Source organism: Mus musculus, chromosome 8, assembly GCF_000001635.26.
Source record: "Mus musculus strain C57BL/6J chromosome 8, GRCm38.p6 C57BL/6J".
NCBI classification, from domain to species: Eukaryota; Metazoa; Chordata; class Mammalia; order Rodentia; family Muridae; genus Mus; species Mus musculus.
Window position 1 is genome coordinate 86,619,483 of NC_000074.6, and position 13,826 is coordinate 86,633,308.

A 13,826-nucleotide genomic window follows, 5' to 3' on the forward strand; every position below is an offset into this window, starting at 1 on the left:
TTATAATTTGCTTAACTCTAAGTTTAATATAATTTATTTAAAAGTAATATTTGTACTATAAAACTAAAGTGTCAAATTCCTCATGCTTTGGTGAGCAGTTCCCATGAGCCATTGTGAGCAGGCTCCAGCAAGCTGCTAAGATGGCTTAGCCAAGGAAAGCAAAGGAAAGCACGTGCTGTGTCATCCTGATGGCCCGGGCATGCAGTCAGACGCAGTAGTGTGGGTCTGCAACCCCAGCACTCTTACTTGACGATGGGAAGCAGAGACAGGAGAATCACCCAGAAGCTCGCAGGCTCAATAGCAGTGTGCACCTCCGTGAGAGAGACGAGAGAGACCCTGAACTAAGTGGAAGGCAAGAACTGACTCCTAAAAGCCTCTTTCTGATCTCTGCATGAGCGTGGTGGGTACTTTTGTAGCATCTCTCTCTCTCTCTCTCTCCTCTCTCTCTCTCTCTCTCTCTCTCTCTCTCTCTCTCTCTCTCTCTCTCTCTCTCACACTCACACACACACAAACACACACAGTGATTTTTAAGTTAAAAATCACTTTCATAATGGTGATTTTCCCCCCTTCTATCCAGACATCTTTCACAAATTTGCTCCTAAGTGCTCTATGCACTGATACTGCTGTGCCTGGGTGGCAGTTAGCTTTCCTGTGGTGTAGATGGAAGTAAGTCACTAGCCATGGTGTCCATGCCAGCAACTGGGACATGGAGGCAGGATTAGTGGGCGTTCAAGACCATCCCAGCCTACACCTATTCAGCAAGTTTAAACCAGCCTGGATTACAGGAGACCCTGTCTCAAACAACAGCAAAGAAAAGAATAAAATAAGTTAAAGGTATAGGTGAGCCTAATGGATTATCCAGGTTGTGAACACCTGGGAATCATGGAAATGTCTTGGAGGAGGTAAGTTGCCAGCAGAGGTGGGCGAGGTGAGGCCCAGCAATAACCAAGTGAGTGAGCCAAAAAGCATGCCTGAAAACCTAACCCTAGATCTCCAAAGACAATGAAGGCAGTGGCTAGATGGACACAATCATCACATGGAAACGACTAGGACCCTCGCTGCTCTGAACCTGAGCCTTTGCTCACTAGGTAAAAAGCTAATTACATCACTGAACCAATAAAGGTCTTAGAAAGGTAAGCTTGAAGTTCTCTCTTCCTTGCATTAATCAACAAGTAACAGATCACAAAGAAGAACAATTAGAGTCAAGTAAAGCCAGAGGTTTTGTTTTTCAGCTGTAACATAATATAACGGCCTGATTTATTCATGCCGCCTGCAACAAGAGCCACAAATGATAGTACATGCCTAGAATCTCAGTGAGGGAATGTATTCCAGTGAAATCTTATCTAAAAACAACAGCAACACACACACACACACACACACACACACACACACACACACACACACACACACACAAGAATGTTATAAAATATCCTGACATATCTGAATGGAAATGTCATGATGGCACCTATGACTGTGTTTGCTAACTTAAATGGTTAAAGGCACGAGCAGTTTAGGATTGGATTTTGTTCCTTTTGTCCTCCTGGGCCCACCACACCATCAGCCTTCCTTGTTCTTCAGAGCTGTCTTTCAGTAAGTTCCAGAAGTTGCTAAAAACAGTGTCTTGTCCACCTTGTTGCCTGTTGAATCCTTGTTATCAGTCTTTCTGGCTTCTCCTCTTTTCTAGGAACTGGAAACCCCCCCCCCCCCACACACACACCTTAATCTTCCCAATACTCCTTAATCTTTACATTAGTCCTAGCCTCTGACTGGAAAGGTTTTTTTCTAGTCCCTTACAGAGCTAATTCACTCTCAGCCTTTAGAGTTAAAAAAAACAACCTCCCTGCTCAGAGAAACCTTTAAAGGTCCCCCCATCCCATGTTGGCCCCATTCTTATCATTGCATATTTTTATATTATATTCCTTTTACTTTTTTTTTTCTGAGACAGGGTTTCTCTGTGTAGCCCTGGCTGTCCTGGAACTCACTTTGTAGACCAGGCTGGCCTCGAACTCAGAAATCCGCCTGCCTCTGCCTCCCAAGTGCTGAGATTAAAGGAGTGCACCACCACTGCCCAGCTTTATATTTCTTTTACTTACTCTTCTCTGGAATTGTCATTTTTTATTTGTTGGCTTGATTTTTGTCTACTTTTATAGCATGTAAGCACTCTGAAACAAACCCTGAGCCTTATCTATACTGTTGACTGATGGATCCTTGCACCCTACTCAGGTATAAAGTATACCTTTTTACTCAGTATAAAGTAAGTGTCTAACATATATTATGTTATATATCTAGTAACACATATTAGATAAATGAAATACGTTCATGCAAATCCGGTTTTTAAAAGGGCCAAGAAAACCACACAATTACTGAAGACATCACATGTGCATTCCCGATGTTCTCTTGAATGGGCTGATGCACACCATCATAGAAACATGTGGACAAGCAAGCAACTTAAATGTGGGCCCCTTAACCAAAGCAACGTATAGAATAGGGAGTTTATTTAGGTTTTAGTTTCCAGAACGTTTGAGCCCATGATGGTAGATCAAAGCCTAGTGGCAGAAAAGGAAGCTGAGAGCTCACATCCTGAACCAGAAATACAGGCAAAGAGACTGACCTGGGGATGTCTCTGATCTTTAAAGTCTCAGAGACTGTTTCCAGTGACACACTTCCTCCAAGGCCCCCCTAAACAGTGCCATCCACTGGGGGACTAAGTATTTAAACAGCTGAGACTAAGGGGGACATTTTTTTTTCATTCAAACCACTACACTGTACCACACCCTACCTTTACAGTGCAATATGAATTTGTATTTGTCAAACTAAGTCTAAGGTAGACACGATGGAACATATCTCTAACGTCAGCACTCCTGGCTGAGATAGGAAGATTTCAAGTTGGAAATCAATCTTGCATAGCAAGCCCTAGAGTGGGACAATTAGTAGAGTCATTGTATCTAGGGTAAACATCAGAATGAAGTAATTATTTTCTGGAATTACTTAGACCTTACCAAAAAAAAAAATCACTGTAGAAAACAGTGAGTTTAGTCACAAGAAGGCCCTGACAAACATGAAACAGCTTGCATAGTCGGGTACAGCAAACAGTAGACAGTAAGAATTGAAGTTGCAAGGTTTTGGTGCTCCTTCAAGAAACACACAGATTAGACCTGGGTTTTGGTATGAAGTTCCTGTTTTACTCTAAAAACAACTTTTGTGTGACAATTACATGGTTCTGCACAGCTGTTTGGGGTTCAGTCTACAAGAGGCTAGACCTCTTGGCTGCCTGCAAGGCCATATATCATCCTGGAATGACTCTTTTTCTTTGGCCATATGTGTGACTCAGTTAAGACCCTGTCCTAGGAGACCAAGAAAATAATAAAATCAAAAAATTAATTTATTAAACAAAAATAAGTCCAGACATTAGTATGCACACAAAACACTTGTTGCTTTTAGGATATGTATGCATGATAAAAATAAATAAAGTTTTTTTAAAAAATATGCCCCAAGGTTTTTAAGATGGTCATAGTTTCCTCATAAAATACCTACCATGTTCAGAGCCCTTGGTCCAATCCCAAGTACCATTTTTAAAAAGACACCAGGAATCTCAGAGTATAAGTCCTCTACTCTCCAGATAAGACTCTTAATAAAAAGGTAAGTTATTGTATATATTTTTTCTTTATATTACTCCCAAAGTCTATCTCAAGATATCTACACAATGCATACTTGATGAGTGTGTCACAACCAAGATCATCACCTACCAGTTCACCCTCCCTCTAGACCTCAGTGACTCAGACCACAACCTAGAATCTATCATCCAAATTGTGACCTTCTACAAATAATTGAATGCCCCTTTTTTAAAAGTATCTGTTTAAAATACTAATAAAATAAAGCAAAGATGGAAGCAATATCACAGACTTAAGAGATCCAGGAGATAAACAAAGTGAAAAATTAAGGACGATAGTAAAACCCACCAGCTTGGGAGAAGGTCTATGGATTAGGTAATGGTAATACTAATTTCCTGGGTTATGTGAACCATGGTTATGCAACATAATAGGGAAAACCGAGTGAGAGGTATAGGATACTTGTTAAAATATAAAATCTATTCAATAAAAAGGTTTAAAAATGTCTAGTGCACACCGTCCTTCTCAACATTCCTTCCGAATTTAAATGCAGGCACTGTTCATGCTGTCTGTGCACCAGGTTTGCTTGTCGTCTGGCATCACTGGTTCAGAGAGAAGGGCTGAGCGAAGCGACAGAAATTGGGTATCTCTGGGCTAGCGGGGAGCGGAGGTGTTTAATGTAGGGACCAGCCTGGGGATGCAGCCAGAAATTGAGGGGTTTGGGTCTAGGGGCGGAGCCAGAAGCCGCTACGCTTTAGCTTTGGGGGGGGGGGGGGGGGGAGAGTGACAGACCGGAAGGCTTAGCCGCTGCGGCCTCCGGAAGGGTTGTGGGCGGGCCCGGAAACAGCAGCACATGGCCCGGGGGCGAGTCCGAAGCGTCCGGGCAGAAGTCTGGGAGCCTGGAGAAGGGGCGGGGCCGGAAGCGGCGGCAGGCCTGGGGACCGGAGCCTGGGGAAGGGGCGGTGCCGGAAGCGGCGGCACTCAGGCCTGGGGGCGGGCCGTCGAGTGACGGCTGCGGTGCGTTCGGCGAAGGAAGTGTAGAGTTCGTACTTGGGAGTCCTCCTGACACCTCTGGTGTTGACGACCAGTGGCCATGTCCTCCGTGAGCCCCATCCAGATCCCCAGCCGCCTTCCGCTGCTGTTGACCCACGAGAGTGTGTTGCTGCCTGGCTCCACTATGCGCACAAGTGTGGACACGGCCCGCAACTTGCAGCTGGTGCGGAGCCGCTTGCTCAAGGGCACGTCGTTGCAGAGCACCATTCTAGGAGTCATCCCCAACACACCCGACCCGGCCAGCGACACGCAGGACCTGCCACCATTGCACAGGTAGGCCCGCCGGGCACTCGGAGGGAGGCCCTCCGGGACTCGCGCCCCGGCGGCCTGTGAGCGGAGTTGTGGCTCAAGTCTCCCCAGCGTGAAAAGTGGGAGGGACGCTTTTCGCCAGTGACCGTTAGTGAGCCGGATCAGTCACGGAGCAATGCCTGACACGGGTGGAAACTCTGTGCAGTTCATTTGCTGCCTGTTGCTGGTGCTTATCTGATGTGAATTCGTGTCCTACATAGCCTTCTTCACCGCCCAGCGCCCGGGCCCCTCCCCCATACCACCTTTCACCCTGTCCCCTTTCTTTCAGTCAACCTCCGGTCATGTTCTCCAGCTGAAACATTATAAATCTAGATCTATCTATCTATCTATCTATCTCTCTCTCTCTCTCTCTCTCTCTCTCTCTCTCTCTCTCTCTTTCTTTCTTTCTTTTTCCTGCTCATGCCTAAACTACGCAGTTAACTTTTGGGTGCTTTGTTTTACATGTTGTTACCTATTTTCTCTATTCCCCGACGGCCTCCCCTTCATGAAGGGCCATTCCTGTTAGCATTTTCCTTGGGGTCTCCCACTACAGTCTTCCCAGCCTCTAGGCTCACCTTTGCTCCTTCCTGGCATTTTTATCTTAGGCCCGGGGGATGTCACTGGATAGCCCTGTGTCCCGGCTCTGGTTCGTTGACTTGGGTGGTAGATTTCACCTGCGTCTGACTCTTCCCCTGTGATTTCCCATGTCTCTTAGGTGTGTCTTGAAGGTCCATCTGTGCAGACTGGTTTGCCCCATGCTTCCCTGGACTGCACAGTGATTGTGCGTATAGAGCACTTGAAGTGTGCATGCTCTAATATGAGTTTTAACACTAGAGTGCATGTGTGCCCAGAAAGGCTGTCAATTCTAGGCAGCTCAAGGCAGTTGGTCACCCTAAATGTGTCATAAATGTACAGTGCACACTATAGTTTGAGAAAACGTGAATTTCCTTTTTCTTTTTCGAGACAGGGTTTCTCTGTGTGGCCCTGGCTGTCCTGGAACTCACTCTGTAGACCAGGCTGGCCTTGAACTCAGAAATCCGCCTGCCTCTGCCTCCCAAGTGCTGGGATTAAAGGCGTGTGCCACTGCCCTGCTTAATTAATGTTACATAGAATAAATGTTACAATGTTAATATTCTGACCACTTCACCTAAAATCACCTGTGGATACTAAAATCACGAGTATGGCTTGTATTTTTATTGGACAGTACTAGTCTATAGTGTGTCTTAGCAGATGTTATCTTTAAGCTCTTTTCTCAAGTTCTTGCTCAATGTATTGATACTGAAGAGCAGGTTGGAGAGCCTCCTTCCCCTCCTTATTTTCAAATGAAGGGTTCCTGGCTCTGAATGGATTTCATAAGTGTGACTGACTACATTAGACAACTTGGAGCTTTTCTTCATGTTTCCAAAGGAGGCCTGTAGCTCTTTAAAAACAAAATAAACAGTAAAGCATGAAACAAACGCACAACTCAATAATGGTTTACATTGTATCATCATGGAAAAAAAAAACTGACACCCATTTGAACTATTCTTGGCTGTTGCCTAAATAAGATTGGACACTATAAAGTTTCAGTATTTTATTGTAGCAAATTATATTTAGTACTAGTCTCCTAGCATATTACCTCATTCCTTAAACCTCTGTTTATTTCTCCCATATTATTTTACAACCACTTAGTTGAGACAGAAATTCTCGTGATTAAATTTTTTGTTTGTTTTATTTCTTGGGGGGCATTAGAGATTGAACCTATGGTAGGTACTCTACCATTAAGCTATAGCCTCAGCTCTTATTTGTATTTTTTTATTTTGATACTGAGTCTCAGTAAGTACTCTGTGCTGGCTCTGAACTCTTCTGTAGCTCACTCAAGTACTGCACCAGTGATCCTCTTGCTTAGCCCTCCAAGAAGTCAGTGTTACACACCTGTGCTACCAGGTCTACCTTGGTTTGTTTCTAATGTATGCTGGATAGTTTTATGTCACCTTGACACCATGTACAGTCATCTGAGGAGGGAAACTCAATTGAGAATATGTTTTTATAAAATCAGGCAGTAGGCAAGCTTGAATTTATTCTTCCCTGCTAATTCTTGAACTGGTAGAGTAAACAAACCTGATCAGACATTTAGACGTTGTGCCAGCTAGTTTTATGTCAACTTGACACAGCTGGAGTCATCTGAAAGGTGGGAACCTCAATTGAGAATATGTCTTCATAAGATACTTTATAAAATGTAGGGCATTTTATTTAGTGATTGATAGGGAATGGCCCAGTCCATTGTGGGTGGTGCCACCCCTCGTCTAGTGGTCGTGGGTTGTATAACAAAGCATACCATGGGGTGACCACTCAAAACAGAAGCAGCAGTGGAGTGGAGCCAACAGGAACATTAAAAACAACAACAACAACAACAACAACAAAAACTGTCTGTGTGCTTCAGAGGGTGGTGCTGGAGAAGTGGCCCTAGCTCCTTAGAGGAGCCTGGAAGAGCATGAGGGAATCCCAGATAACTGGACATTGTGCTACTTAGACCTTTGGAATTTGCTTTTGCTATGTTCAATTACAACTGTGCCCTGGTTCTTCCCTCATGAGGTAAGAAAGTACTTAACTTATATTTAGTTTTATAGGAGCCCACACTTAACAGATTGAAATGTAAAAAGAGATTTTAGGTTTAAAAAAAAACTTAAACTGAATTTTAACGTGTTTGACTTGTAAAAATGATGGATTTTTAAAGTTTGTAAAATGTTTTCTATTGTGATGTTGAGGTTAATATGTGATCTTGGGGATGTACAAGAAAGGAAAAGTAAAGTGACATGTTTGTGTGTTAGGTTGGCAAGGGGTCAGTTGTCCTGTTATGTCCGGCTATGCCAACCTGATACAAGCTAGAGTTATCTGAGAGAGGACGGGGGGGGGGGGCGGGCGGGGGGACACACCTCAATTGAAAAAATGTTCCATAAGATCAGGCTGTAGAGCATTTTCTTAATGATCGGTGGCTTACCAATTCTTATCCAGGGCCAGGTTGGGTGGTTCACAACTGCTCAGAACTCCAGTTTGAGGGGATCTGGTTGGCCTCTACAAGCACTGGCATATACTTGAGATGTGCACTACACCCCCCCCCCTTGCACACACACACAGTTATATACATGTAAATTTAAAAGGAAAGTCTTCTAAAAAGTAAAGTTGGTCATATTTTAGGTTTGAGTTAGTAATTTTCTACATTATTCTGGCAAGGTTTTTGTTGTTGTTGTTGTTTTTTGTTTTGTTTTGTTTTTTTTTTTTTTTTTGGTTTTTCAAGACAGGGTTTCTCTGTATAGCCCTGGCTGTCCTGGAACTCACTCTGTAGACCAAGCTGGCCTCAATCTCAGAAATCTGCCTGCCTCTGCCTCCCAAATGCTGACATGCACCACCATTGCCCAGCTCTGGCAAGATTTTTGAGAGTTACTAATTGTTTCCACATAAATATCTGCAAATAACAGTAACTAAATCTTCCTTGCCTGAAAGTAATCAATAATTCAAGTGATGTGGTAATGTTCATGTTAATGTTCAAATGGTCTCTTTGTTTTAGGTAATTCAGAGTTAACTGGCCGTGCTGTTGGTTTGTTTACATTGCTGGGGAATTAAATCTAGGGTCTCAACATGCTAAGCAGAGCACGCTACCACTGAGCTACATCCCAGTCCAATCATTTACACTAGAGAGTTACTTTCAAAAGTCTTCAGAGTTTGAGCACTGTAAGCATTCACCAGGCCCTATATAACCATACTAGAAATGTTGTTTGTTACTTGAGAAGTCTTTGTATAGAAAGTTCATACGCTATTCCTCAGAGTAGATTCTGAAATCTTTTCTCTGTTATGGCTTTCAAATGCTCTGTCCTTTAAAAGTATGAACATTGAGCTATCTAGCGTTCACCTGTTTCTATACACAGGTCTTTCCTTTCCAGTTCCCTCCTTTTCTGGATGTTAGTAATTTCCAGAGATGAATAGAGGGCACAGTCCATGCCTAATTTCTTTTACAGCCTCCTTATGATCAGCCCCAGGACCCAAGGTCTAGCAGAACAAGTTTGCTCTCCTGTGTTCCCTGCCACCTGTTTGTTGGCTTTTCTCTATGGGACAGCCCCTTCTTCATGCTTAGTATATAGGCATGTTGCTGGATAGGAGTCTTTTTTAAAGGAATATTGAACTTGGCTTTCATGCCACCTAAGTAAGGACTGTCTGCATTTCTTTGCTTAACTGAATTGTATAATTAGTGGCTCCTGTGTGACTTGCTGTTTCATTAATGAAAACAGGCAATCATTTAACACTGTTCACAGTGTCAGTCATTCTTCAACCTCTCATTTTAAAAGCTTTTATTACTTTGAGTCTGCGGTGTGAGTCTACTTGTGCTCCATGTAGCATGTGTGGAGGTCAGACAGCTTGAGAAAGTCATTTCTCACATTCCACCATGTAGGTCCCTGGAATTTAACACATGTCTACAGGCTTTGTCATCTCACTGGGCCCTACCTAACATTGTTCAGGGCCCATGGATTCCTTTCCACAGAATGCTAGTCCCCAACTCCTGTTTAATTTGTTGACTTTCTTACCCATCTATGAGACCCTAAGTTAGTTTTTTGGCATTTATATATCCTAGTATACTTACTTTAACAGACACACAGTTTCATAGCTGGAAGGATCCATTTTTACCCATGCATCACTCCTACTTGCACCTATCAATATTCTTGGGCTTTTAAGAAATACTGTCGGATAATGATAACATTTTTGGATTTAATATTTTATATTTGCAGGTATGTAAAGAAGAATCTACTTAGATCCTCCAAAGTCTTTATTTACTTGATAGTGCAAATTCATATCATCCATTGTGGTGTGTCCTAAGACCTATGTCAAGAAGTCCGTTGCTAACAGACCTCTTTGTATCTATGGATAGCCACGTTGTTTCCCCAGTTTTGAATCTCAATTACTCAATTGTCACAAGGAAATATTGGGACCTTCTTATGGGTAATGGGTTAAATATAGCAAAATAATATTCTAGGAAGCTTTTTATAATGACAAAGCATTCTACACCTACCCCTCATGGTGGTATTTGCTCTGAATAGGTAGTTTTCAGTGTAGATTTCATGGGAGGGGATAGAAGAGAGGAGTGGAGAGCCCAACATTTCCCCAGTTTGGGCAAAACAAAGCTAGCATCATTACAGAAAAGACTTGGAGGGCTGTGAATTTTAATATGACTAGAGGGCTTTTAAGTAGAATGGAAACAGCAGTGACAACAAAGGACACTAGGGCAAAGTTTAGATAATTCCATCCTGCCCTCCCCTTAGACAACTGCCTTTCTTGAGTGTTCCGTTTAGCTTTTCTTACCACTGAAGAGACGGTTCTCAGATACTTTTGGAGCACCTGGATTGTCCAAGGCAGTTTCCAGATCATACAAACCAAAGCCCCCCTAGTCAGACCTTATGTGGAGAAACATTCTATAATGTTTTACAGAGTCAGATGGTACATTACAACTGGGGGCTTCAAATTTTCTTTGACCTTTAACAAAATCAGAGTATTGAGAAATGCATTTATTGCAGGGATGCTGCCTAAAGGGAAAGGCACCACTCACCCAGAGGTGTAACTCTGGACCTGAAGTTGTAAATTCAAAGTCAAACTTTTGGTCATATCTTAGAAGGCACATATTCTAGTAAAAGGACAAGACTATTTAGAAGGATGAGTTTTGTAGATACTTTTCTTGGGCTGTGATAAAAGTACTCTGCCAAAAGCAACTTCAGGAGGCCAGGACTTATATGGCTCACATTTTAGGTGAGAAAGTCAGGGCAGCAGGAGCGTGCAGTAGCTAGTCACATCACATCTCAAGTCTAGACACCGACAGCAAAGCATGCTTGTGCTCAGCTCATTGTCTCTTACTTATACAAAGCAGTTTCTTAGATCAGGGAATGTGGTGCCACTCACAGTGGGCAGGCCTAACCTCCTCAGTTAACTGAATCAAAGTTATCTCTCAGAGGCGTGCCCAGAGTGCCATCAAGGTGACATTTAGATTAGCCTCACAGTGACAAACCATGTAAAGACAGTGTATACATTGTAGTCGGAAGTTAGATTCATTGACTAGTTCTTGTGCTTGCTTACTTTCCTATATAAAGCCTGGAGATAAGTAGTATCTTAGTTACTTTTCTATTGCCGCATTCAAACACTATGACCAAGGGAATTTATAGAAGGGCTTATCTGGGCTTACAGTTTGAAAGGGAAAAGAGTCATCACTGCCATGGTGAGAAGCATAGCAGCAAGAACCAGGCATGGCGGCCAGAGTACCTGAGTACTCATATCTCAAACCACAAGGAAACAGCAAGAGCACACTGGGGATGGCAGGAGGCCTTGAAACTTCAAGCCCCCCTCCAGTGATTCACTTCCTTTGAAGCCTTTCCAAACAGCATCACCAAAGGGAACAAAGTATTTAAATGGGGGACATCATTCAAACAACAAAGTCTACTCCACAGCACCTATAGTCTCATGGCTGAATCATAATGCACAACTCATTCAGTCCAACTTCGTAAGTTCCTATACTCTTGGACAGTCTCAAAACACTGTTTTAAAGTCTAAACTCTAAAATTTCTTCTGAGACTCAAGGCAATCCCTAACTGTACTGCCTTGCAAAATCAAAAAGCTAATTACATAGCTCCAACATACAATGGCAAAGGATGCATATCACTGTTTCAATAGGGAGAAATTAGGCCATAGTGAGAAAATACTATACCAAAATCCAGCAAGTCAAACAGCAACATTTCTAGTTCCATATCCAGTGTCAAAGGGCATAGATGGCTCGGTCCATCTAGCTTTGCTGCATCTAACCAAGCAAACTTCTAAACTCACTCGGGCAGTTCTACTTTCTGTATGCAGCCACCACACCTGGCCAAATCAGCACTTTTTGAAGGGAATGTCTGTCCTGCCATGTTAAGTGTAATGCCAATATTTTGTGTATTTTTTCAGAATTGGAACGGCTGCCCTGGCAGTTCAGGTTGTGGGCAGTAATTGGCCCAAACCACACTACACTTTACTGATCACAGGCCTGTGCCGGTTCCAGATTGTGCAGGTCTTAAAAGAGAAGCCATATCCCGTGGCTGAAGTGGAGCAGCTGGACCGACTTGAGGAATTTCCCAATATCTGCAAAAGCAGGGAGGAGCTGGGAGAGCTGTCAGAGCAATTCTACAGATACGCAGTGCAGGTGGGTGGTTCTACTTCCCCTTAAAACCTTCTCCTGCTGGTTCTTTGCTGTCTTGAGGTCAGATGACTCTGTTGGGTAATGAAGCTGTAGGGCTGTAGAGATGCATATACTGAAACAATTTTGTGGTATTTTATAGCATGGTCCAGTTTGCTTTTGCCTTGGGTTATACTTAAATCATCCTGGGTATATTGGTCAACTCTTTCTAAAGGTGTTCCAAAAGATACGATTACAGTTTCTTTATAATTCCAGTGCCTCCCAACTTGGTAGTTGTTAAATACAAGTGGTTAGTGCTAAAATGAAAGTACAATACACTTGTTACTAAAATACTAGTCAGAATAAAGAAGTTATATTGTTTCAGGTCCAGGTCACACAGTGCGGATTAGAGACTGTAAGGATGAAGCCACAGCGGACCAGTTTTAAGTATGGTTGCACCTCTGGCATGCTAGAATCCCGGTAGAAGGCTGTGGCTGTGCATGAAGTAATGCACTCCTTAATTCTAGGTGTCAGGATTTTTCAGCTCTAGATAAAACGTGTCCTCTCTCGTCCTTGTTTTACTTAAAAACCATAATAAAAATGCAAAGTTGTATCATTAAATGTAGTCTTCTGCTTCTTGGTTGCTGTAATCTACTACCCTGACTGAATTTATGAGGACTAGCTGGTATCTAAGGTCTTGATTTTGGATACCACTGATGGCTGAAGTGTGGAGCTGATGTGCACAGCCTGTGGCGTCTGCATCTGATGGTCATTCTAAGTAATACGCACTCTTGATGTGCTAAACAGTAGTAGAAACATAATCTCCATTTAGAGCTGTAACGTCATGGCTGAAGGGAGAATGTACTGGAACAGAGGGCTTCTGGTATGTGAGCTGGAATAGGCAGTGTATCTTAATTGTAGGCCCAAGGCTAGGGAGGCTTCTCTTGAGCATAAAGTTCAGATTTCCTAGTACTGTGAAGGCTCTTTGCAAGCCTTGTCTTAGGCCTGTCTTACTTCAGCTCTAGATACTACATAGAAATCAATAGTTCTAGCCATACTCAATAAACAAAAAGTTAAAAAAAAAAGCCCCACATTTGTTATTTCTTGTGACTTTTACCTCTTGTTCTTCCTTCTTCTCTGAATGGTAGGCTCTGTGTGCTTTCCAGCTGCTGTGTGCTGTTACTCCTCCTTCCCTGGGCCTGCTCAGTCATGTGCTATCACTGCTCATCATCTTGTGTTGAAACTGCCCTACAGACCTGCTCTCCTACCAGCCTGAATCCCACCCTGTGGCAGCTCCTGCATGAGTGGCAAATAGTTTCCAGTCACAGGGCTAAGGGAATGGATGTAATTTTTGTTTTGAGACTGATTCTTTGAATTTTTGGTTTTTAATGGCTGTTTTGTTTGTTTTTATGTATTTTTCCCACCTAACATTATCTTCATGCAGTTATACTTTAATTCCCCTGATTCTTGAAAAGTAATGGGTAGTTCCCTTCATTAGTGTTTTCAGAGCTGTTTAATTGATACTGGCCTATGAAATCCTTTTAGAGTTGGATACATGGAGACTTGATATATCATTTGTAAATTAGATAGCTTGAACCAGGTTTTAATGAGTAGCCTGAAAAGAGAACTCATATAACAAAGGTTAATTTTTTGCTAAGGCTCGTGACTAAACCTGTCACTTTCAGTGTCACTTAAGGACCAAGCTAGACTGGAAT

The 13,826-nt window shown here is 42.8% G+C and overlaps 1 protein-coding gene across 1 annotated transcript in view; it reads left to right on the forward strand.

Annotated features, from left to right (window-relative positions):
- Positions 1-4,560: 4,560 nt before the first annotated feature.
- Positions 4,561-13,826, forward strand: part of Lonp2 (lon peptidase 2, peroxisomal) — a 92,594-nt gene continuing 83,328 nt past the window's right edge. Inside the window, 2 exon segments of the mRNA NM_025827.3 lie at positions 4,561-4,934; positions 11,904-12,138. Of these exon segments, the coding sequence (NP_080103.1) occupies positions 4,702-4,934; positions 11,904-12,138 (468 nt within the window). The 5' untranslated portion in view covers positions 4,561-4,701.